Source organism: Colletotrichum scovillei (genome assembly GCF_011075155.1).
Source record: "Colletotrichum scovillei strain TJNH1 chromosome Unknown Contig00011, whole genome shotgun sequence".
NCBI classification, from domain to species: domain Eukaryota; kingdom Fungi; phylum Ascomycota; class Sordariomycetes; order Glomerellales; family Glomerellaceae; genus Colletotrichum; species Colletotrichum scovillei.
The window spans coordinates 922,086-945,401 of NW_023336269.1; the positions used below are offsets into that span (position 1 = coordinate 922,086).

The 23,316-nt window shown below is 49.5% G+C and overlaps 10 protein-coding genes across 10 annotated transcripts; 4 read left to right on the forward strand and 6 right to left on the reverse strand.

The window, feature by feature from the left end:
* Window positions 1-613: 613 nt before the first annotated feature.
* HER10_EVM0001906 (transcription factor) lies at window positions 614-1,532 on the forward strand (the record flags this gene model as incomplete). The annotated part of the gene is made up of 3 exons (XM_035471639.1): window positions 614-796; window positions 855-978; window positions 1,045-1,532. The coding sequence occupies 3 exons, from the start codon at window positions 614-616 to the stop codon at window positions 1,530-1,532; spliced, it is 795 nt and encodes a 264-aa protein (XP_035326572.1).
* An 853-nt stretch (window positions 1,533-2,385) lies between these two features.
* On the reverse strand, window positions 2,386-2,685 carry HER10_EVM0004862 (uncharacterized protein; the record flags this gene model as incomplete). Its single annotated transcript, XM_035474491.1, has 1 exon — window positions 2,386-2,685. One exon carries the CDS (start codon window positions 2,683-2,685, stop codon window positions 2,386-2,388), a length of 300 nt encoding a protein of 99 aa, XP_035326814.1.
* Window positions 2,686-5,455: 2,770 nt separating this feature from the next.
* HER10_EVM0006719 (ipa protein) lies at window positions 5,456-7,363 on the reverse strand (the record flags this gene model as incomplete). The annotated part of the gene is made up of 3 exons (XM_035476297.1): window positions 5,456-5,875; window positions 5,921-7,009; window positions 7,043-7,363. The coding sequence occupies 3 exons, from the start codon at window positions 7,361-7,363 to the stop codon at window positions 5,456-5,458; spliced, it is 1,830 nt and encodes a 609-aa protein (XP_035326933.1).
* Window positions 7,364-9,269: 1,906 nt separating this feature from the next.
* HER10_EVM0000145 (uncharacterized protein) lies at window positions 9,270-11,192 on the reverse strand. Its single transcript, XM_035469939.1, has 4 exons — window positions 10,706-11,192; window positions 9,891-10,570; window positions 9,663-9,838; window positions 9,270-9,605 (listed from the first exon to the last, which is right to left on the reverse strand). Exons 1-4 carry the CDS (start codon window positions 10,787-10,789, stop codon window positions 9,472-9,474), a joined length of 1,074 nt encoding a protein of 357 aa, XP_035326418.1. The 5' UTR covers window positions 10,790-11,192; the 3' UTR covers window positions 9,270-9,471.
* Window positions 11,193-11,550: 358 nt separating this feature from the next.
* HER10_EVM0004230 (uncharacterized protein) lies at window positions 11,551-12,791 on the reverse strand. Its single transcript, XM_035473882.1, has 2 exons — window positions 11,929-12,791; window positions 11,551-11,850 (listed from the first exon to the last, which is right to left on the reverse strand). The coding sequence occupies exons 1-2, from the start codon at window positions 12,614-12,616 to the stop codon at window positions 11,780-11,782; spliced, it is 759 nt and encodes a 252-aa protein (XP_035326762.1). The 5' UTR covers window positions 12,617-12,791; the 3' UTR covers window positions 11,551-11,779.
* Window positions 12,792-13,846: 1,055 nt separating this feature from the next.
* On the forward strand, window positions 13,847-14,540 carry HER10_EVM0009842 (uncharacterized protein). Its single transcript, XM_035479315.1, has one exon. The coding sequence runs from the start codon at window positions 13,899-13,901 to the stop codon at window positions 14,259-14,261; it is 363 nt and encodes a 120-aa protein (XP_035327192.1). The 5' UTR covers window positions 13,847-13,898; the 3' UTR covers window positions 14,262-14,540.
* Window positions 14,541-14,821: 281 nt separating this feature from the next.
* HER10_EVM0010351 (3-methylitaconate isomerase) lies at window positions 14,822-16,030 on the reverse strand (the record flags this gene model as incomplete). The annotated part of the gene is made up of 2 exons (XM_035479814.1): window positions 14,822-15,436; window positions 15,497-16,030. The coding sequence occupies 2 exons, from the start codon at window positions 16,028-16,030 to the stop codon at window positions 14,822-14,824; spliced, it is 1,149 nt and encodes a 382-aa protein (XP_035327224.1).
* Window positions 16,031-17,002: 972 nt separating this feature from the next.
* HER10_EVM0008678 (PhlG protein) lies at window positions 17,003-19,914 on the forward strand (the record flags this gene model as incomplete). The annotated part of the gene is made up of 3 exons (XM_035478191.1): window positions 17,003-17,423; window positions 19,202-19,705; window positions 19,742-19,914. 3 exons carry the CDS (start codon window positions 17,003-17,005, stop codon window positions 19,912-19,914), a joined length of 1,098 nt encoding a protein of 365 aa, XP_035327080.1.
* A 1,231-nt stretch (window positions 19,915-21,145) lies between these two features.
* HER10_EVM0008778 (uncharacterized protein) lies at window positions 21,146-22,387 on the forward strand (the record flags this gene model as incomplete). The annotated part of the gene is made up of 3 exons (XM_035478287.1): window positions 21,146-21,343; window positions 21,395-21,962; window positions 22,029-22,387. 3 exons carry the CDS (start codon window positions 21,146-21,148, stop codon window positions 22,385-22,387), a joined length of 1,125 nt encoding a protein of 374 aa, XP_035327088.1.
* Window positions 22,388-22,516: 129 nt separating this feature from the next.
* HER10_EVM0011299 (uncharacterized protein) lies at window positions 22,517-23,284 on the reverse strand (the record flags this gene model as incomplete). The annotated part of the gene is made up of 2 exons (XM_035480734.1): window positions 22,517-22,807; window positions 22,853-23,284. The coding sequence occupies 2 exons, from the start codon at window positions 23,282-23,284 to the stop codon at window positions 22,517-22,519; spliced, it is 723 nt and encodes a 240-aa protein (XP_035327295.1).
* Window positions 23,285-23,316: the final 32 nt, after the last annotated feature.

Here is a 23,316-nt window from a genome sequence, read left to right on the forward strand (position 1 = left end):
CTCTTACGCCCAGGACAAAGTTCCTCAGAAGTATGAGCCAACTCACGACTCGAACATGACGTCTCTAATGGATGCAATGAAGATATACTCTCACAGTATGCCACCTCCCATAATATGACAAGACGGAATGCTTCAGAAACCATTCTCAGAGTGATTCCCACTTCCCACCTTCGCTCTTTGTCCTGCACTTCTCTACTTGAGCCGCACACCAGTATAGTAGGATAATGCCTAGAATTCACAACACCCGAGGAACCGGGAATTCACACACCCAGCTTGAGCCACCAGTGTTATCCCGTAGGTGAAAATATACGGGCCCGGGACTCGGTAGCGCAATGCCATGACCCGGCCCGGGTCAGAAGCTCCTGGTTCGACTACACTAACCCCCACTCCGAATGCGGGGAAACTTGGCAACCTAACCATGCACAAATTTTGCGGGGAGCAAATGGGCAGGTCTCAAATGAGGTCAGCGGTCAGTACCACAGAGATATCCTTCGTCCATCCTGTGCTTGAAGCAGCCTTATACGTGGAGCATCACTATGACCCGGGATGCGATTTGTCTATCCAAAAGAAGCCGTTACCGCCGACAACAAGACAAACCTGTTCTGTTGCTTTCATGTCTGTAGAAGACTCTTCGCCATGCTCCCCGCGTGTCAACGCCACCACACGACCACGTAAGATTTGGACCCCTGAAGAAGATGTGACATTGAAGACGCTCGTTGCTCGCTACGGAGACGCACGAGGCCCCCAGGGACACTGGAAGGATATTGCCGCTGCACTCCAAGACCGCACTGCCAAGGTTAAACCCACTCCACCTCCCAGAGGCAATATGGCTATGAGGGCTGACAGACCACAAGGACTGTCGAAAGCGATGGTTTCACTCTCTTGATCCGTCTATCAAAAAGGGTCGATGGACAACACATGAAGATCAGATTCTATTGTCGGCTTATGCCCGGATGGGCCCCGCATGGCACGACATCGGTATGCTAGAGTTCTCTGATCCCTGAGTGTTATGTCATTCACTGATACCCGATTTCGCATGCGAAGCCCTCCTGATACCTGGGAGGAAGGATGACCAATGTTCGAAAAGATACATGGATATCTTGAGTCCAAAAGTCAAAGACCGCCTTAGCGGATGGTCACTACAAGAAGACGAAATTCTACGAGAAGGTGTTCGGACGCTTGGTCACCGGTGGTCTGCTTTATCGGCAAAGCTGCCAGGCCGGCCACCTCTCACCTGTCGTAACAGATGGAGAGCACTATCAAAAACATCGAAAAGGCCTCTAGATACAGGAACACCTTCCCCACGGTCACTTGCCACAACGAATCGTGGCGATGCTACGACATCAGATGCTCCCGAACCCTCCTTAAACTCGCTCCGAGTAGCAACTGAAGCTGATACCGACATCAGCAACGTCATCGATATCGATGATATAGCCACATCTATGGTGGATTTGAGCACAGGGCTATATACGGACGACTTTCGCTTTGTCGGCGATGCAGCGTCATACGATTCAATCCTAAACCATTCCTAACTCAGCTCGAATCTTCCACCAAGCTTAGATCTTGGCCACGTATCCGAGCCGCTGCACCAGGCTTTGAGGGACCCCACCTCAAACAGTCACAACAGCACTCCTAAAGTATGGAGATCGAACAGGTTTGATACAAGGATACCACAAACACATCAGTCTTCTACAGTGCGCAACTTAGAAACATCGTTCTCGGTTCCAAATATCACTTTGGAGACCCCGGCTCTCCCACCAGATCCAATCTGCTCAAAGGTACCCCCATCGCAGTACCTCTACGCCTTCTCTGATGACAACCTGCCAAGTCAGCCGACGGGTCATGCTATAGATGTAGGACCACCACAACAAGTTGTACACCACCATCATCATTATCACCACCACTACCATCATCATCACCATCATTATCATGAGACGGAGGATAACTTAAATGATTCTTTGAGGCAATTAGAGATAGAAGCAGAGATAGAATCTTTCCAGTCTTAAATTCGATTTTTGGGTAGCCATCTCCTGCTGAGAGGAATGCACAAGAGTAGCAATGAAGCATGTGAATATGCGTCATTTCGAGGTTAATGTCTTCTCTAGGAGCAACCGATTGCATTTCGACTCAATGGATGAACGAAAATGTGTCTAAGTGAATGGGGAACGCTTGACAAATCTTGCGTAGAAAGCAATGCAAACAAAGTATGAAACCCATGTCCATTTTCACGATGTGAGTTCTCATTAATTTCTCAAGAATGATAGGGTAAAACCGGAGACCATAAAGCTGCATTATTTAAGGGCTCCTGGAAATTGTGCTGTGATCCTTGTCTGCACTACCATAGAGCATCAAGCGCCATTCTGCGATGGACGACCGGGTACCATCCTATGCCTTGAAAACCCCAACCTTAGCTCTACAACTAGAGTCTCCAGGTGCGCCATTCTTGTTGCATGCTTTTCTAAAATCGCAATTGTTGATGGCTTTAACGACCCAGAAGTAGTTATCGTAGTGGTTACACTCGGCATATCCATTGTCGTAAACATACGGGTCGTTACCACATACGGTAAGCGTGGCGCCGCTATTTGGCGTTCCATCAGCGTTGGTGCAGTGACAGTACTTGTACGTATCACAAGCTTGACTGGCCAGAGCCAAGGTCAGAACTGAGAAGACGACTGATGGCTTCATGGTGTGTGAATATGTATTACTGGATATGTTAGCTACAAGCACATATGTTTAGGGAAACTTTGTGATCGAGACTGAATATACCGTCAACTGGGTCTTGTGTATTATGCTTCTTTTGATGGGCGGTGCTATGTTGAAATAGGTTCTTCAAGTCTAAAAGGGTTCACAACCACCATATACTGGCATTCTGGGAACTACCTTCTTTTAAAGTTGAACTTATTGTTGGGACTGGCGTCCGTGGAAAGCGCGGGGTTCTTATCGGTATGACCGATTCTGCGATGTGGGTGCCACAATCTAATTTAAGTTCCTATAGTATATTCGTGTTGCGAAATATCACCGAGGCGTCCATCAACTTGTCTTTCGCCTGGCAAAGCCATCCATTAGAGATGGAAACAGAGAAGAAAACGTCCGCCTAAACAGGAATCGAAAAGACCTAAACTTTAACTCGAAAATGTGCAGCCATCAGAATCCTCTCCCCCGAACTAGCTGAAATAGGCGAAGAATAGTATGCACGGTGATCCCGTCAGTCGATTATGGTTACTATGGGATCCACTATCACTCTCATGCGCTTTTACCCCCTTCTCCAGGAACTAAGAGGAAACAGATCTCTTATCCATAATAAGAAACAATAAAATATCTGTCGCCCATTCAAACACTTGCAATCGCGGGACAAGGCGGGCAGGTAAATAAGTGCCATACAGTGAACCTGGTTGAACAAAATCCAAAAACATACAACACCAGGTATTCGCTGATCGTCACCGACTCAACTACTAATCTGGCCCTCATTGGCTTGTCTATGGGAGAGCGGACGGGATCCCGAATTTTCCAATGGGTGTGGTCGTATGTGCTTGGATGGGAAAGGTAGCACGGTCATGTAGCAAGTGACTCGAGGTTGGGTGTAGACTTCTGTGGCTGATGCAGTGTAGGGCTTCACACGCTCATGATCTTCGGCTAACGATTTCTCGAGTATCTTGGTCAGACAGAAAGGTTAACTTTAGGGGAGTAGTGAAGTTGGCTCATCACCTGCGATGCGCAGGGTTGGTTGAGGTAATTTGCTTCAGCCGCGGCGTCAGCCAACCCAGCCAGCTTCGTCAAGTTGATTGAGGACATGATGGGTGTCGAATCGACTAGATTATTGACACCTTGTGCCGCACCAATGGTGGGACAGATGAACTTGGCCGGGAAGTGGGGGGATTGCCTGACAGCGGAAGTCAACACACGGAAGTACAATTACCTAGGCCAGAGTTTACAGATACCCCGGTTTGGATTGTGATTCATGCTGGTGTCGAGTGGTACTGGTTCAAAGATAAATCATATCATGTGACGTCGAGATAGCATGTCCCGCACGTAAGAACTGCAAAGTGACATGTTGACATCCTGTACCAAGTTCATACGAAGTTCTGCGGATGCGTGCATAGCTGTTACCTGGCCTGTCACGAGTTGTCACGTAACAGGGATAGTAACCGCAGACCACGAAGTGCCCGTCACGTGCTATATCACGTGTATATCACTTACATGCTGTATATAGACCTTTTCCTTTTGTCTACTTCTACTTTGATAGGTTAAGCCACTTTACCACACTCCGTATGCCCATTGCTGTGTGCCATAACTCGTGACACGAGTCTTATTGACACACTATCGGACTCGGGCCGCGACGTATCATTCAAGCTCAACATTGTCGAATACCATGGGCTTATAAACAGCTGACAGTATTGTAGTTGCAGCTTAGGCGAAGCCGATCCAAAAGCAGCGGTGTTACACATGGAATGAAAGAGAGTACTATATCATCATAAAACGCGACAAACCGAAGGAACAGCTGCTAGACATTCACATAGCTATAGAAAAAGACGCAAGACTATTTTCACGATGTCTTACGACCCCTAACCGAAGTTGACTTATCGAACGTATTCCAGAGGTAGTTCAATCTGTAATATAATGATACCTCAAGAGCCGATTATCCATCAAACCAACTTACATGCGCTCGCATTCCACTCGTGAGCCTTCAGCAATCTCCGGGCAAGTATGACAGACTTTCGGCCAGAGACTTCCGACTTGTACGGGTGTTTGATAGCAAGCGGCAGCTCTGCAATGTCCTTGTCTGCAATGAAGTAAGTGCAGATCCCGTATATAGACCTCGACGAGAACCCGATTCTTTCCAACGAGTACTCGAGATCTTCCCATATGATCCGCTTTCCGGGTTTGGAGTTCCCAAAGAGCTTCGTGAAGGTTTCAAACGCAAGCGAGTCAACGTGAATCGAGCCTGGGGGAGAAAGATAGAATCCGGTTTCGTCCAGTTCAGCAGCCCACTTGTTGCTATGAATAATATCATAGAGCTTGAGTTTTGCTATTGGCGCAGTACCGTTTGGCTATTGGGGCAGTAACCCACTTTTCCAGCCAATTAAAGCGCTTAGACAGAACTTCAAGTCCAATAGCCCTACTGCGCCTGCCCACGGGCTACTGAGCGCACGTACCTACTACTAATTCCGTACTTACGTAAGGTACGCACTACTTACGGTCGTAATTACTTAATTATTGCGATTATATAATATAAAATTGGGCGCTATTAGTGATTAATTATACCTATAAGTAGGCGTAGCTAGAAAAAGCTACGACCTTCTATGGGTAATTACGACCGTAGGTACTATAAGTAGGTAAGTACGACTATTACTTCTTAAAATAGCGTAGCTAATAAATATGTAGGGAAGTAGCCCGCGCGCTAATATAAAGCCTCCTATTGGCCAGAAAAGTGGATTACTGCCCCAATAGCAAAACTCTAGAGCTTTGTAGGCTCAGTCGGGTCTTTAGCGTTATCCTTTGCCGAAGTTCTGCGGAGCTCAATAACCTCCTCCCTAGTCTTGGGCGTATCGATCGGTAGAGGTGTCCATTCCATCTTCCCTTTGGCCTTGGCGTCTCTGTGCTGCTCGCCAAAGTAGGACCCGCATTCAGTCAACATAACACTGTACAGGTCGCTCATCTTAGCACCGGCCTCAGCAACAAGAAATTCGTCGAGACGCTTCAAGGCCCCCTCTGTTTTGCCTTGCTCTTTGAGCTTGCTAACGGGGACGGCAAATTCGCTCAGGTCGAGATCCTTCTTGAGTTCGTTGATTTCAGCTTCAAGTTCCTGCGCCCGAATAATCAACATCTGGCCCTTTCTGCGCGAAGGAGGAGGCATCGAGATAGCCTTGGTCGCGTTCTCTATAAAATTGACGATGATTGCGAGGCTTCCCAGCTAGTCGACCACTTCCTCAGAGAACTTCTCACGTTCGAGGGGTATCTTTTGGTACAAATCTCCCAGCTTCTTGAGCCACGAAACGGCTTTGGCTGCTGTGGTCTCGGGTTGGCAAAGGGTCAAGAGAATGTGAAGCTGTGGATCACTCTTGATGAACTCCTGGGGCTTGCCCCTGAGCTTGAGTGCATAATTTCCAGCGGGGTCGAGGCCGTTGGTTACCCTCTTCATCAGCTTGGATCCCTTAGACAGATTCCACCTTAAAAGGGATTGAGTCCGGGTGTACTCATAGTTACAGACATTAGAGAGTTCCTGGAGACAGATCGATTGATAAAATTTATCGTAATGTTCATGTTGATTCTGATCACGTGCCTCGGTGACTGCGTAATCGAGGTCAGCGATCTGAGACTCGATCCACGACCAAACAATGACATTCTTGACCGCGTTATGAGCCGCGTCCAGAACCGCGCCGCTGCTGTGTTTGTCGGCCTGTAACGGAAGAGCGCGACCCTTGTCATCAGCCACAAGCTCTGATCGACTAGAGAACCATCGGTGAACATCCTCAGCGAACATGTCCTCTTCCGTTGCGAGCATAGAAAGATACACTTCATGAGCCCTCACTTGTTCTTCCGCAGCGTTGTTTAATGGGGCGAATGGAGACTCGTCCGCCTCCGATTCTCTACCGATGTTGAGCTTCAAGAGTTCCTCTATGGTTTTCTCCGTGATCTCCTCTGTGTCTGTGCTGCTCGGCTTCTTTGGACGTTTGCCGAAAATCAAGTCGTCAGTCTGCTGTTGCGAGGTCTTTGACTGACGGCTAGAGCCACTTCTGGCAGCCTCGCCCGCATGAACATCGGCAATAATTGTATCCACCAAGTCATTGAGCGATTGCATGGTCCATAATTGCCGGAGCAGAATCATTTCTCCAACATCTTGGGGTACGATGTTTCCCATGCTGATCCCTAATTGCATGGCATCTCTCTGTTCAGGTGTGCTCAGTTGGGTGGCCGTTCCGTACTGCGAGCTGTCGACGAACATAATGTAGCAAGATTTCGGGAAGCGTCCAGGAACGTTGAGGCGATTATCACGCATACTTTTCTCTATCTATTCCTTGTCGCCGAAGCCAAATAACCCGACCCGGTACTGATCAATGAGGTCCGGTTTGCTGCGCTGGTGCATGAGGTCAAACAGGTAATCCGACCCGGGCTTGCACAATTCGCGGAGGTTCCACTCGGGGAAAAACATGTGGCGCTTGTAAGACTTGTCCCCTCGATGCTTTAGGGCATTGTCATCGGCGTTGGCGGCATTGACTAACCTCTCTCGCTTTTTCTGGTCGAATGTGCGCCAAAGAAGCTCGAGTTCCTTGCCGTATTTGTTGACGTGTTGTCTCAGCTTTCGATGCTCGTCCATGAGCTGGAGGTTGTTTGGCCTTCCGCCGTACAATGGATTATCATCCATCTTGTCGTATGCTCGCAATGTGGGCACCGGTATCTGTGGTAGGGATCGCTAATCGGGTGTCTGTTGAGAAGGGGAATAGAGAGGAAACCTCACGATGGGTGGATCTCATTCGATGATGTAACCAATATCACGTCATAAGTGGATAACAACTGCCACTATGCTATCATGTTTGTCGTGTTTAACCGTTACGTTTCAAGTTCATCGGATGATTTGAGGTAATTCATGGATTCAGGAAGTGGGAATAGTGCGTTGGCCCTGTGTACAAAATCTCGTAGGCGTATCCTCGAAACGTTACCATCTCGCCGACCTCTATGAAGAACAAACCCTACGTCGCTCTACTCCGTATGAGTATGAGGAAAACCCCGCTTCGAAACATTTCCTTTTTCAACTTCACAGAGAGAAACTCGTGATCAATGACGGAGGAGTGGTGCGCATTGCGGTTGTCTCATTTTCTGGAATCTGATTGGTGAAGAACTCCTAGTTGTCATCCAGTGAAATCAAGTTGTGCGTTTCCGCCAGCCGAAACTTCGCTGGCAGCGCAGAACACTCAAAGTAGCATCCCCGGTTTCTTTGTCCACGTAAGCTTTAGTAGATACGACGGCTATCTGTTTAGGAGAGCATCCCATATCGTCAATGAAATAAGACTGAGAGATTATTTGGACTTATTGACCTGTGAATTTAAAACTCAGCGTCTTATTGTGCCTCGGTACTTGGACGAATCAACGATCCTTAATTTTGTCGTACTGCTAGGAATACAAAATCGAGAGGCTGTGATTATCGCCCCAGGTGAGGTCCTGATTCATTCTAGGTACCGTAGATATCGGATGAAAGTCGCAGAACAGTGATATTCCAAGTCATGAGTATGAATACGACGCGGCGATGGGGTGGGGGGAGTCTTGTGGGTATCCAAACGCCTCATACTTGTTCCCAATGACCTTTCTTTGAAACAATCTATGTTGAAATGGGCGTTTTGCCATCGTTGTGTGATTCGGAAGTCAACAGTATCCTTGTCGAGCTCGCCATAGAGAATCTTCCTATCCCGAACCCATGGAAATTGGCAAGATCCACACGGACTTCTCCTTCCGGACGGGTTAAGCTCAATCAGTTCAATTATCTGAGGAGTCTCATCATAAAGAACGTCAAATGACATTCCCTAGAATTTCAGCAAACTATCCGTGGGATCCGTTTGTTCCAAACTTTCTTTGACGGAATCTCTGATGGCCTGTAATCCTCCTCAAATCACCTCAATATGCTGATCTTGTTCGAGACCAGGGCGTTCGGAAAATTTCCATGACATGTGCCCACAATACTGACTGACTGCCGTGCACCTACGGTCTTTGGGTGGGCAGAAAAGTCGGTACTCGTGCTCGACTGCCATTAGTCTATAGAAGGGCAGGAAGAGAAGCTCAACCGACTTCTGGCCTTTCAAGCAGGTCGTCAACTTGACAAATATTCAGGGGCTGAGTGGTTCCACTCGCTTCTTCGGCACACCCCTTTACAGACTCTAAAAGCCAGGAGATCTTCGGTTTAGACCCTGATACTTGAGTAGAATACCGCTCAAGGTTCGAGAATGCAATTGCCTAGCATTCTCTCGGTGATTCTTCCCATGGCTCTGGTTGGTCAGGCAGCTGCCCAGAAGTCCTACCGCAGAGCCTTTGCCAACAATAACGTAAGCTTAGGGTTATTTTGGACACTGATTCTAACTGTTTAACATTCCAGACAGCTCTCAAACGCTGGGTGCAGAGGCATCGAGGGGCTTTGCACGACGGCTTGTCCGCGTGAGGTGAGTGATTTGTCTACCTGAAAAGATGCATAGTAAGACTGTTGCGTTACATGTGCTGACAAGAAGGACAATGCGGGGCTGATTTTGTGCTTCAGAGTGTGAACGAGGCTGGAGGCAAGTGTGGCTGCTTCTGCAAGAAATAGAGACTCAAGTAGGACCCATAAGATGGATTTGGTTCCATCGATTCATACGATACAAATACGTAGTACAAGCATAGCAAAGATACATTTTCGAACTTCGCTCCTTCGAAGCCTTTCCCATGTCACGGCATACCGTCTAATGGCTCCCCTTACAGCCTCAGCTCACAACGCTGTGTTATCATCTCTCACAGAGAAGCGCCAACATCAACCAAAACCTTGACTTGGTTATCCTTATCCGTAATCAACGCCTTGATACCATGCTCTACAAGATCGTCCAAAGAAATCTTCCTCGTGATCATGGAGGCAGGCTTGAGGGCTCCTAACAACCTATTAGTAAGTAGCGGTTCGCGTAATCGGAATGAACGAGACTCCTTACCTGTTCTCAAGTTCTCAATCACGGCCTGATAATCTTTCTTCTGATATCCAAGTACAGACTTATACGAGCTTTCTCTCCACGTTACCCAATTCGGGTTGAAGGGAATTTCCTTCTCCCAGATCGCAACATTGATGACCGTGCCGCGTGTCTTGACGGCCATGCACGCAGCTTTCACACTATTCCAAGCGTTAGCAAAAGGACTGCAAGAAAAGTGGACAGACTACACACCTAGCCGGTACACCTGCGCAGTCAAGTGTGACATCAGCGCCAATGCCACCAGTAATCTTCATCACCTCTTCCATAACATCTTGGCTTTTGGGATCAATGATGTGTGCTGCTCCAAACTCCTTTGCGAACTTTTGCCTGGCGGTGGCAATCTCCGCTACCATGATATTCGAAACCCCCTTCGCCTTCAAACACAGCACAGCGGCCAGCCCGATCGGACCGCCTCCCATCACCAAAACGTTGGACTCTGACGTGACGGTAGTGGCAGAGACGGCATGCCAAGCTACCGAAAGCGGCTCCACCAAGGCGCCCAGCTCGAGAGGAATGCCCTCGGGCAAAGGGAAGACCTGATCCGCGGGGACCGACACCGCCTCGCTCAGGCCGCCACCCCAGCCGCTCAGTCCGATGAAGCCGCCGGTGTGGCACGCATTCTCAGCACCGGCTTTGCAGGCAGCACACTTGCCGCAGTAAATGGTGGGCTGCACGGCGCAAGGGAGACCGATTTTGAGATGCTCCTGCTTGACATCTGAGCCTATCTCCTTGATGATGCCGGAGAATTCATGGCCAAGCGTCACGGGGATCTGGTCGCCTGTGACCGGATGTCTAGAGGAGGGGCAGAAGTTCGGGCCGCCGAGGTATTCGTGGAGATCAGTCCCGCAGATACCGACGAATGCCGGGGCAATCTGGGGGAAAGGCGAAATGCGTGTCAGTGTCAAGTCTGAACTCCAAAAGTAATGCTACAGTCCCTACATCTTCCCCGCGCGGGGTAGATGCCGGGCGGACCATGTACTGAGGAGGAAACACTGGGGAAATCTCACCTTGACCTGATTAGGGCCACATGGTGGCTCTGGAACCTGCTCGATCCTGATATCCTCCTTGCCGTAATATCTTGCGGCTCTCATGGTGGTAGGTGTAAGTATTGCCGTCGAGTGTTATTAGAAACGATTTATGCTTCTGGTAATCAAAGGGATGGGTGGGAACATGAAGCGGAAGCTTGAAGATGGGGAGTCGCACTTATGTAGTTGAAGGCTGGGCGAACGGAAGCCCGGTAAGTGACGACGTACTGTGCTTTTCTCCTCTCGTGGCGTTACTTTGTCGTCCCAAAGTTCCCGGTCCCGAAGGTATGTCGGCATCACTGCGGAAATAATGTCAGTCGGGTCATCGTATGATCACCAACTGCATTTAGCACTTCCCACTGCCCCGCACCGTCAGGCCACGTGCTTAGCGGCTGCCATCAGGGATTCTTTCTTGTTTGGGGTCTTACTGGTAGACTAGGCGCGCTGTGAGGAATACGATACCCGGCTGATACCTAGAGTGCTTATGGATGTGTGTCGATATATCTTGACTGGCACAAGCTATCAGAGTCGATTTTATCTTACCACCCAATGTGGAGCAGGATCCTTGCTAACCATACTGGCCTTAAGCGACCCTTGAAGGTGTAATGCCTTGGGTAGAATTAAGCTCAAGTATTACATCGGGCCTTCATTAATCTCGAAGCTTCATCTTATCTCTCAAAGAGCCTTGGGGCGAATTCTTATCGTATAGCACACATTGGGGACTGATGGCTCTAGAATTGGGACTACAAGCGGGTGGGAGGAGAAACTCCGACAAGCAACCGATTCGCGAGTAGCAGTCACGGCCAAGCGCAAGATTCAGCTTTACAAGCCGCTCTTGTACTGAAAGTAATTATTCTCAGATTCCATCATAAGTCAGATTGCCATCGACATAAAACCCCAAGAAACCTCTATCTACAGAAGTCTTTCGTTATTTAATCGCTGCTGTGCTCGAAATCATGGGTATCTCTACGCCACTCGTGGCCTATCCACTAACGTTGCTGCATGGGCAAACACTTCAGGTACGTCAGGCACATAGTCTGCGCTATAAGATCAACCCTAGGCTCCGCCTAGCGCCCAAGTGTTTCCCAACTTGTTTCTGCTAAGGGCGATCTTTGAAATCTCTTTGACTGCGTACATGCAGAAATCAGTATGTGATTGTGCAGGATTTTCAAGCGATAGACGATGCTGGGGATCAGAACACTTACAGTCTTTCCAGGTCATGGGGTCTTTGGTTTCATCAGCTGACTGCCTCCAGAGCCTCGCCATCCAGCTTGTTACCAATAGGTCCAACTCCTTGTGGTCCATGGGAAGTATGACATCCAACTGGGGCATGCCCAACAGCTTTTTCTCCTTGTCTCGTTTCGCAATTGACTCAATAGCGACAACCTCTCCCTTCATGTTCTTCCAGTGGATCTCATCTTGGTGCTTCATCTGGTGCACCGCGCTGTCCCCGACTTTGAAGTGATCCTTCACCTTCCACCCAGAGACGCCGGGCATGAGGTAAACTTCTTTATACGTCCTCTTGGAGCTCATCTGACCCTGAATAACCGTGACATCGTTGAGTTGCATACTAAAGCTTTCAAGTCCCTTGAGCGGGTCCTGCGTGAAGTCGTAGATGTGGTCTAATCTCGTTCTCACTTTGTCGCTGCCAGCTTCTGAAGACACTCTGTACACCACTTTCTGAACCCCGTACACCAATGACTTTGCGTCGGTCACGACGTTGCTCAGCTCATAGAGTGCGCGAGGTGGCGAGGTATGGGCGAAGATTGTCGTTTTGTCCAGGAACAAGGTTGGTGTCTCTCCACAGCTAAGCTGAGCCCTGGAGTCGCTGACGGTGTTGTCATACGTCGGCGGTTCCACATCAACATCAAGCATGGAAGGTTGTGTTGTCATCTTGGGCGGTAGGTATGAGTTGCGATTGCTGACTGGGTCGTTTTGGTTACCGCTGAGTATAGTACGGTGCAATCAGAGAATGAGAGACTAAGTTGTAGGTGAATGCCGTGCAGTCAAAGACTCCGTGTTGGGTGTTCCTCGGCGTGGGGTGTATGATCCTCAAATAAGGAACTCGTAGGTACCTCATTTCTCGCCGCAGCGATTGTAACCCGTTCGCCAATTTAACCAACAACCACGAGTGGCTGAGCAGGGTGCAGAATGAGGCCACGCCCAGCTCAGGTGTTCTCACATGCTGCAGCCAAGGAGAATGTTGCGCCCTGTGATAAGGGTCTTGTTCTGGAAGCTTACTAGGCACCTAAATTTCGGGCTCCAAAATGGGGCATGATTTACAGGCCTTCTAGGTCATTGGTTGTGTCTTCGCGAAGGATGTGTAACCTTGTCTCGGAGAAGCCCTGATGGGGTCTTGGTCAGTAAGGCAGAGCGGCACAGCCACTATTACAGCGGTGCCGTCTGCTCCGATCAAAGGCTTGGAATAAGCTATGTTCGGCTCCGTGAACGGATATGTTACGTCACACGCATCGCTTTGCTGTGTAGCTGAATGTTTCCTCTTTTTAGAAGGCGATGTTTTCCCTCGCTGGGAGACCTGAAGTTTCGAATCGCATCCCTGTGCAGATCGAAAGTGTAAAGGACCCCGAGGGGCTTGTGATCACCAGCGCGACGAGACGCTACCCCTTCGAGCGACGATGTACAGCTCATAAGGATTATCGAAACCGCGAAGATGCGCACCTTGTAGATAGTCAATCACTCATTCCTTCGTAGTGACTCCCCTAGACCAGAGTTCCAGGTACCAATTAAGTTGATTTCGTGTGTTGAGGATCAACAGAGTGTGTAGTTCTTGTACATAGGTGACCGATCCTCTGAGCACATTACATAAGAAATCTATCAATCGGCCCCAACAACGGCTGTTCGTTTGACTGACGGAGCATAAGGACCCAGCGGGACATCCAAATATAAGTCACCTGAAGTTCTCACAAAGACCATGTATGAACATGCCGAAAATAATGTAAAGTTTGGTAAAATGCTTGCCCAATTGTCTGGTTCTTCACCTATCATTCCCCAAGATGTCGGTGGTCTCTCGCTTTCTGTTCAGCCTCTGGGGGACGCATGGGCCATCTATGAAATAAGCGTGACGAAAGACGACGGAAATATACAACTGCATCCTTTGTTGAACTCTGACCTCACCAACTTCGCTACTCCCAGACGATTCAACCACAAGTATCAAATGCTACAGAAAATCATCGCCGAACCGCCGCTGAGATTGCTCACTCCGACAGCAAGACGCGTGTCGGCCGCGTCAGGTAGAACAAACGCGCTCAAATTCTCAACGCGTCTGAGTACCGCCTCGCCACACACCGCAACTTCCAAGACGACCGCTCGCAAAGACACAATAGAAACCACATCGCCCGTCGATGCCAATGCACAGTCGAGAAATAGGAAGAAGACTATAGCGGAGCAGGATGAGGAGCTGCGATTGAAGCTCGAGGGCATCTCAGGAGACGGCGGCGCATCTGGGGTTGAATACGAAAGCGGAAAGGCCGAAGGATTGAAAAGAGGTGTCAAGGAAAACATGTTCCGGGTCATATAATCCCACCAAACACTTCCATGGCAGATTTCAGGATTTTGGAAAGCTGGCCGTTGGGATCCATCAGTTTCGTCTTCCTAGCTTCAACTGACCACATCAGCGTGCGATCCATGCAGCCGACAACATGAAGCTGTCAGGGCTTCTGTTGCGGTTGAGCTGCCTAAACATGCCTCTTTGCCTTACTTTACTTTCTTCGGGCAGTCGAAGCAGATTATCGTACAATGGACTGGATACTGTGGCAAGAAAATCACTCCCATCTTACTACTTACTTACTAAAGAGCTGTCAATTTGTTGTTTTGTCAATTCATGCCTGAGTGCTTACCTTAAGGAATCGAACTCCTCGTCACTGGTGGTTTGATGGAGATATTGCATGTCCAAATGTCTCTTGAGTGCTCAAATGCTTCACATTCAGTGCCGACACACGAGCGTTGCACAGGATCGCCATACTGTACATCTTCTCAAAGAGCCTGAACCATCCACCTGACCATCTAAATCTTGAACGTAGATGCTATACTTGGCATGAAATTGTCTCAAAGACATGAAGAGGGTGCAAGGAGCGCCTCCTAGATGTCGCTGGGAACAAACAGTTGCCCCTGGAAGATATATCTCGCAGTGCGGACGAAACCCAAAACGCTGAAAGCAGGCAACTTTTTCCTTTGCCCTGCAGCTATGGTTTTGACAGACATTGGGAGATGGCCCGCAGGATGTTGGATCTTGAGAGTGCCACAGGCTAATGTGGCAGGACTCAACAGGCGATTGAGGACTGAGCCTTCGATTCGACTCGCAGCAGTCGTACAAACCCCTCCTGTGCCGGCCATGCTTGGGTGACAATGATTATCAAGAAACAGGCGTGCTTGAATATGTCCCTCTTCTGAGGTTGGCTTTGAGACCAAGGCAACCATCGGAAGCATTGGGGACTGTCCATCAACCTGATCCCAGTCTTTGCATTTGCCAAGCTTCTCAGATATCCGCCCTCTTACTTCTCGGACGCGAGCGATGAGTTCAGAATTGCTGTCAATGGCGCTCACTATCTCGTTGCCCTGGATGCCGAGGTCCTGCGCGGCGATGAACGCGATAGCGTTGCCAACTTCGCAGTACGTAGCTTCGACTGTGCCAAATGTGCATTCGAGTGTATCTGTCGGGTTGCCAGTGGGTAGCATTCGTTCAGGTGTTGCTGTCTGCGGCTCGGGTCAGCATCGCAACGTTTAACTTGAATCTGGCTTTACGGCCAAACTTACCTGCGAATAATCCATTAAAATAGGAGCACCGGTTCCAGGGCATCCGGATATTGAATAGTCGCCCTTCTCTAATGCTCGTCCATTTGAAGCATCAATCGGAACATGGGCAACCAAGATTGCATCTGTTCCAGTGTTGTAGATTTTGACCACTCTCTTGCGATCTTGCCAATTCTCTGTCTTCAACAGCCCCTCATTGATTGCGAAAGGACCAACACCAGCTGAGATATTCCCACAATTAGCGTCATATAAGACAGATGCTTCATCGAGACCGACTTGAGCAAATGTGTAGTCAATGTCTGCATCAGGCCTCTCTGAAGGCTGGATGATGGCAACTTTTGAGGTTACGATGCGTCCGCCGCCCATTCCGTCAATTTGGCCGGGATCAGGCGATCCCATGACACGTATGAGAAACTTATCTCTGGCTGTGCCTGATTTGGGAAGGTCCTTTGCGTGGAAAAAGAGTGCTTTGCTAGTGCCGCCCCGGATAAACGTGGCGAACACACTGGGAGCTTTCAGGAGTTTTGCAGCAGCCATAGTTTACGTTGCAGCTCAGATCAACAATGATGAAAGTCCAGAATGGTGGTTTACCTGAGAATGTCCTGAGAATGGCTGAGGCGTGGTATGAGAAGTATGGTGTGGTCAGCTTTCTTATGCTTATGTGACTGAAGCAATGGCCCGTACGTAGGATGGATCGTCCCGCGCTAGTTACTGCGGCAGCAGCACCGGAAGATACCATAAATTTCACCAGCCGCTGACGACAGAGGCGTCTTCCATCAATTTCCTCAACTGATACCTTGACAGCAGTAACGGATGAAGGCCACGATGTGAGCTCTGCACCTACTTCATTGTGCCACCAGTTCAGGATACACAACTAATCAAGAGCCCCAGAAGTGTTGCAACTTCGTCAGATCCTTAAGTCTTTGGCATTACTGTGCTCAATAGAAGACGATAAGACTGTCACATGACCATCGTACAGCAAAGCAAGTAGGTGACAAGTAGGATGATTAGAGCAAATATCAAGGCAAGTTGCAAAGATCCAGGATGGTCCGGCTCAATTATACCACTGGAGTCTGTGTAAACCTAGACAACACATTGACCTTTTCAACAAGATTCTCCACTGGTTCGGGACCTACCCCGAGAATCTGGACTAAGAAAAGTCACAGTCCTTGATGATGAGCAATGTTTCCCTACTTCTACTGGCATTAAATCCCGAAGGTAGTTGATGAGTGGCATGTCTTTCTTGTGCAAAACTGTGAAAGTCCGAAAGATCCAATCCGATAGGTAGGTCGTTCGTACAATTACGGGGTTTCAGCAACACGTGAACCGAGCCGAGGTCAAGGGGCGCACTTCAGATGGAAGTCAAACCTGGGGGATCTCCGCACAAGCCTCGACGGCCCTGGCGGTTAATATTAAGCTCAGCGCCATAAATGTCGTACTGACTTGCCCGTCTTGGTTTCTCTCCTCTACTCGACACCAAAGCCCAGAAGACGGTGCAAAAGTCGCATGATGGAGTCTGGATCTGGATCCCTGCGTCAAAGGTCTGCGGCGCGAATCGCCGCACTAAGAGGCCAATTAGTGACGGGAACGGTGCCCAGTAGAAATGACACCCAAACACCAAGCACAACGGCAACGGCAACGAACCAAAGTCACAATCCCGACAAAGATGGCTACCCAGAGAAAATTCCTCTTACGTACTATCCACTCGAAACACAAAAGGCATTCACCTACAATGAGAACCGGATGAAGAGCAAGCTGTATGCGAAATACTGCAACAAAGATCTCTACCTCTACGCCGACATTCCGCAGTATAAGTCAAACCCCCCACTTCCCGGCACCCCCCTGTTTCTGGCACCCACAAAAACGCGAAAATCCACCACAACGCAATGCCCACCCCCAACCTCCTTTTATCACAACATTTTCAATTCGAGTCCAAATGGGCTCATTTTTTGCACATACCTTCTTCTATATCTAATGCCTCAATATACCGAAGATCAGCTTCGTCAGGCTCTCGAGGACATCTCAAACGGCAAGAGTCAAAAGAGAGCCTCATTGGAGTATGGGATACCACGATCAACCCTCCAACTACGTCTCCAAGGTGGTCAGACTAGGAAAGTGGCTTTTGCTGACTGGCAGAGGCTGTCTCCTGACCAGGAGAGTAAGCTGGCACAATGGGTTCGCATTCAGGCTTCGCTGGGCCTCGCACCAACGCACCAACAGGTGAAGGAATTCGCAGAGCGAGTTCTGGCTGCTGCTGGGGATACCAAACCATTAGAAAAGGCTGGATCTATGCCTTCGTGAGAAGGAACCCTATCATTAAGGTTCAGAGAAGTCGTTCCATCGATTCTAGACGCGTTAATGGGGCATCTACTGAGGTCATTAGGAACTGGTTTGTTCCTTGCTATCCCTGAGATCAAGGACATCAAACCAGCCAACAGATATAATATGGATGAGACTGGCATCCTCGAGGGTCAGGGAGCTAATGGGTTAGTGCTGGGCATGGCTGAGACGACGTCTGTTCGCAAGAAACAACCTGGGTCGAGGGCATGGGTCTCTATCATTGAGTGTATCTCAGCCTTGGGTAGGGCACTTCGTCCTCTTATCATTTTCAAGGAAGACGGTCCAACAACAGTGGTTTCCATTACATCTGGTTCCATACGATGGGTGGGAGTTTACAGCAACAGATAATGGCTGGACTACAGACTTAACTGCCATTGAATGGTTAGAGAAGGTGTTTATCCCACAGACTATGCCCGAGGCTGAGGGCGAGGCTCGACTGTTGATTGTGGATGGGCATGGGAGTCATACGACGACAGACTTCATGTGGAATTGCTATATTAACAATATCCATTTTTACTGTTCTTACCACCACACCTCTCATGTCCTCCAGCCACTTGACCAGTCTGTCTTCAGCCCTGTTAAGTCAGCCTATCGGAAGGAGCTCGGTTACTTGTCTCAATGGAACGACTCTACCATTATAGGTAAAAGGAACTTCCTGGACTGTTACCAGAAGGCTCGACTTGCTGGTCTATCAGTCTCGAACATCAGAAGTGGTTGGAAGTGGACTGGTCTACACCCTGTAGCGATGGTTAAGCCCTGATGAACCCTATGGTATTACCTGAGCCTTCTGCTTCCACCACACCCAAACCAACCAGTCGGGGCAAAAAGATGCCATAATGGTCAACAAACTACCCTGTTGAGCCATGGGATTCTGCTTCCTCTGCAGTGGTCTGGTCGACACCCAGGAAGCTGGCAGAGCTCAGCGGTCAACTGCACTTATACACCCAACTCGACAATGATACCAGCACTCAACGGCTGCTGTTCAGGAAGGTGAAAAAAGGCTTCACAGAGCAGGCCTGGCAACTGGCAGCTGCCCAGCAGCAGCTGGCTCACCTGAGGGCTCAAGTTACCAACGCTGCAGTTAGGAAGAGGAAGACTGTTCAGATCGATCCCAACACGAAGTTTGCGAACATCAGGGATATCCATCGGGCTCAAATCGAAGCGGGTGAAAAGGAGGTTATTACGGCTGAATCCAGCGACTCTGAATGCCCTAGTGAGGCTGGCAGTTGTATTGTAGTGGGTGTGGTTGAGGATCAATAGTTAATAGTAATGAGGAGGTTGGGTTGTGATCCCATCGTTTTTGTGGGTGCCAGAAACAGGGGGGTGCCAGGAAGTGGGGGGTTTGACTTATCCGCGAGCCAATGCCAGTAGAGGGCATTCTCCCAATCACAGAATCGCGCCGCCTCCTGGAACCCGGCTACCACGCCCACGAGAATGGATGGCGTTCCCTCCCTGACGGGACAGCGTACGTCACGTCACGGACTCGTTTCCCTGGATCGACAGGAGACATGGTCCGCTGGTGGTTCTGGTGGCACAGCGTCGAGCCCGAGCGCTATGCCCTGTGGTTTCCGTACGACCACCTGGCTGCGCGGTCGACTTACGCGGACCGGCTGCATCGCACTGACCTCTCTCACACGCAAAAGTGGCTCGGCTCCACGCACCGTGTAACGGAGTTCATCGGTGCAACCAAAATGACCGTGAATATCCACTTTGTCGACCCGGCTCAGTACGGCCTGCCGTGGGAGGAGCTCAAAGCGGCAGGTTACGAGGCCGCCGTTTGTGCGGAATTGCGCGATGGCTTGGTTTCAAACCTCAAGATTGGGGATTTTCTGCACCTCTGGCGCAAGACTGAGGATGGCCTCGAACTGCGAAGTCGATATTGGCTTGGTGGGGGCATTCACTACAAAGTTATGGGTATGAAGGTTGGGATCGACTACCTTGCTGGCGCGCTGGGTTTCAAGCATCGCATGGCTGGAGACAACATTGCCTATGAGCATTTCATTCATGATCAGACCGAGTTTACTAACTTGGCTTCTTTCTTGCCGGGTTTGTACGCAGATTATATGGACGGGAAGCTTTGATCAGGATATACCTAGTAATACTGCCCGTGAATCAGGATTTAGTCTTCTATGCCCCAGAGTGATGTCAAAGGTCGAATCAAATGGGAACGGTAGGAATAGTCTGCGTGTAGTTCTGTAGTAGCCATTGCTCATCGGTGTGCTAAGCCAAGCCTCATTCGAACTCACAATCTCTGAATCTCGAGTATATTCATGAGATATGTCACAGCCTAAAGACTATAGGGCAGTACCAATAAGTATAGTAGTATTGACGGCTAGGCTTATGATGCTAATGCAGTGCCACGAACGACTTAGCAAGGATTTGAAGTCATTGCGCATTGCAGTCGCTATGTGGCTTACACGCGTCCGTCTTTCGGGTCCCCTGTGTCCAGGTTCATTTTTCCGATGTCCTTCAAAGATAACTATCGCGTCCAAGGTTTTTGGCAGCAGCAAGCTGATATGGGTGGTCGTCTGGGTGATGACTCTGCATGGGATTGCGAAAGTTTCAGATACCGGCTCCATCAAATCAACATACCTTACTCAGGTACTCACTGTATTCTTCCGCTGCAGTCGATCTATGCGAAAGACTTTTCGGGCTACTGTTAATCTTGAGTTGTGAATGTTCCTCTTGAAACGTCGCTAAATGAGAAGCAAACGATGCTCAACATTGAAGTAGTCTTACGTGGTCGTGTGGTCGGATCATCTACCCCTCTGATGACGATGTCGATCGTGGACCTTCACGTCTTGACAGAGGAGGTATGAGCTATATAAACTGCTCTCGAGGTTACATTCAACCCTACAATTTCAACAAAAATAACTACAACAGCCCGACCTACGCAATACGGTTCTGGCGCATCTCTCAGTCAGTTGTGCATAACAGCCATCCTTGCCCCGTTCCCCCACATTCCGGGCCGTCACGAATATCACAAATTCCCGCTGTCGTCTGCATCTGTTGGCCCCCTACACCACACCTTCAGCCAATCGGGTCGCTGTGAAACCAAGCATCGTCACTAGGAGCTAGGATTCGAGACCCCAGAAGATCGTCAGGGCCTCCCCACCAGCCATGGAATAAACGCGTAGGCATATCAGAAACAAACTAGAGTAGGGATACTGTCAATCTATTTGACTTTCTTGATCGGTGAAGGGGCTAATCTGCCAAGCCACCGTATAAGACGCGCATGTAGTCCATCCTAGGTAGCTGTCGAGAGCAACAGCATCTGTCGCTTCAACCTCCTCAACTTCTCCTTCGTCCACCATGTTTCCCAGCTTCGTTAAGTCGGTGCTCTTTGCATCAGGTTTCATGGCAGCTACGAACGCCCTGAACCATCAACTGATTGTCAGAACGTTCGGTACACCTTACCTGTATACCTTGGAATTTGAGGATGCTGCCCGCACGCTCACCTTGGCTGCTAACACGTCTGTGAACGTGAGCAGCTCATGGATCTCTTTAAGCGTTAGTATTCCGGACCCTTTTGACTAGCCACTGACTCACGCGCGCAATCAGCATGACAAGAAGGTCATCTATGGAAATGCTTTTGAAGATACAGGGAGCAGCGTCTACGTGAGCTATCCTCTCACCGATGATCTGCAGATCTCTCCCGGCAATACGGTGACTTCCCAAGGAGCTTGCAAGCAACTGTCGATTTTCGTCAGGCCATCGCCGGTCTCCCCATATGCAGTCTATGGTCAACCATTTGGTGCTTGTGGAACCGTCATGTCGGTAGACTCGGATGGTCTTCTCGTTGAGTCGATTCAGGAGTACAACTACTCCTCTTCCTCTGGAGTTCATGGTACTGCTTTCGACCCAAGCGGAGCATTCATGTACTCGCTCGACGACACGGGGAACGCCATTTGGGTACACTCTGTCGACAACACCACGGGAGAGTTGACATATGTCGCCAATGTTACTGCTCCTGTTGAAGGCGCCGATCCTCGGCATGGCACTGTTCACCCCACGGGCAACTATCTTTACGTCGTTCACGAGGGAACAAATGAGGTCGGAGTTTACAAAATGGACACCAGCACGGGTATTCCAGCATATGCTAATATTTCATACCCTCTGATTCCTGATGGTGAGTCTGACTACGGCTTCCTGCATCCTTGAGAAGCTTCATGTTGCTAACAGCCTACTTATCAAGGCGCAAACGATACCGAGTACTGGTCGGATGAGGTTGCTCTTTCGTACAGCGCAAAATATCTATGGGCTACCTCACGAGCACGCAATACCAATAGCACTGGGTACATTTCAATCTTGGCTCTCAACGACGACGGATCTGTAAACAAGCAAAACTTCCTGACTCCCACGACCTCCAGCGGTGGAAGCGCAAATGCTGTCACGCCGAGCGACTTTGGCGATCAGTTCGTTGCTATCACCGACAGCTCTGCCGGTTTCGTGGAGATCTGGGAAATGGGCGATGATGGTGCCTCTGCCGATGTTGTGGCTCACTTGGACCTTAACGACGGAGGTTGCTGCGCAAATGCCGTTTGGCTCCCCTGAGGAACTGATGAGGGGCACTGGTCATGAGAGGCTTTATAATCTTCCAGGTTAAACTTTCTAGTCTAGTCTATGTAGGTACGCGTACGAGCTTGCTCGGCTCTGTCAATCGCAAGGCCATAAACCGTTGATTTACCACGGCAAATGAGTTCCATCATGATTCTGAAAAGTTCCGCTCACATCCCTCGACGCGGTATCAACCCTCTGCACAATGTTTGAAACGCTTTGCTCCACAGTTATAGCTCCGAGATCTTCAAGCTTCAAGTCGGTCCCCTCGATTACGGAATTCACCATGTCTGTGGCGACAGTACCGGGATGCAAGACGAAGCTCGTGAGCCACGTCTCCTCGAAATGCAGTCTCCGAATGAACCAGTTCAACGCAGCTTTGCTGGCTCCGTAAGGGCTCAATGCCGGCGGTAAACTCTCCAGGGACTCCATACCGGAGATGGTACCAAGCATGGAGGTAACGGCGACGAAGACCGGACGACCAGTCTTGCTAGCTTTGAGTAGCGGGGCTGTCGCCTGGAACAACAAGAGGGGTCCAATCGTGTTGACAGCAAAGTGATCTCTGATTGCAGTAGTCGAAGTCTTGATGACAGGGCCACTCGAATGGGCAATACCGGCATTCGCGATAACGACGTCTAAAGCGTCGATGCTATGATCCCGCTGTAGTGTAGAAACGGCTTCCGCGGGGTCGGTTTCGGCGGAAGAGTCGATCTTGACGACGATGATTTTGGAACCTTCGCCCTTTGGTAGGTCGAGTAGAGCTTGAGCAGGCCCTTTTGGAGGATCTCGGACTGCAGCTATCACTGTTGAAGATGGTCTCAGCAAGAGACTAGCGACCAGTCCGGAGCCAATGCCGCGACCAGCACCGGTGACTAAGATTGTGGTAGGGCTCATATTGGTTCGAAATTCGATGTTGGAAAGTTTGA

Bases quoted from the DNA above. Each gene is read 5' to 3' on its own strand.
- HER10_EVM0000145 (XM_035469939.1), bottom strand. From the start codon at position 10,789: ATGAGAGCCGCAAGATATTACGGCAAGGAGGATATCAGGATCGAGCAG. The intron at 10,571-10,705 runs GTGAGATTTCCC...CCTTTCCCCCAG, and splicing joins GTGGCCCTAATCAGGTCAAG to ATTGCCCCGGCATTCGTCGG. The intron at 9,839-9,890 runs GTGTGTAGTCTG...CGCTTGGAATAG, and splicing joins TGCGCAGGTGTACCGGCTAG to TGTGAAAGCTGCGTGCATGG.
- HER10_EVM0004230 (XM_035473882.1), bottom strand. From the start codon at position 12,616: ATGACAACACAACCTTCCATGCTTGATGTTGATGTGGAACCGCCGACG. The intron at 11,851-11,928 runs GTAAGTGTTCTG...GCATGTACGCAG, and splicing joins CCCCATGACCTGGAAAGACT to TCAAAGAGATTTCAAAGATC.
- HER10_EVM0009842 (XM_035479315.1), top strand. From the start codon at position 13,899: ATGCTACAGAAAATCATCGCCGAACCGCCGCTGAGATTGCTCACTCCG.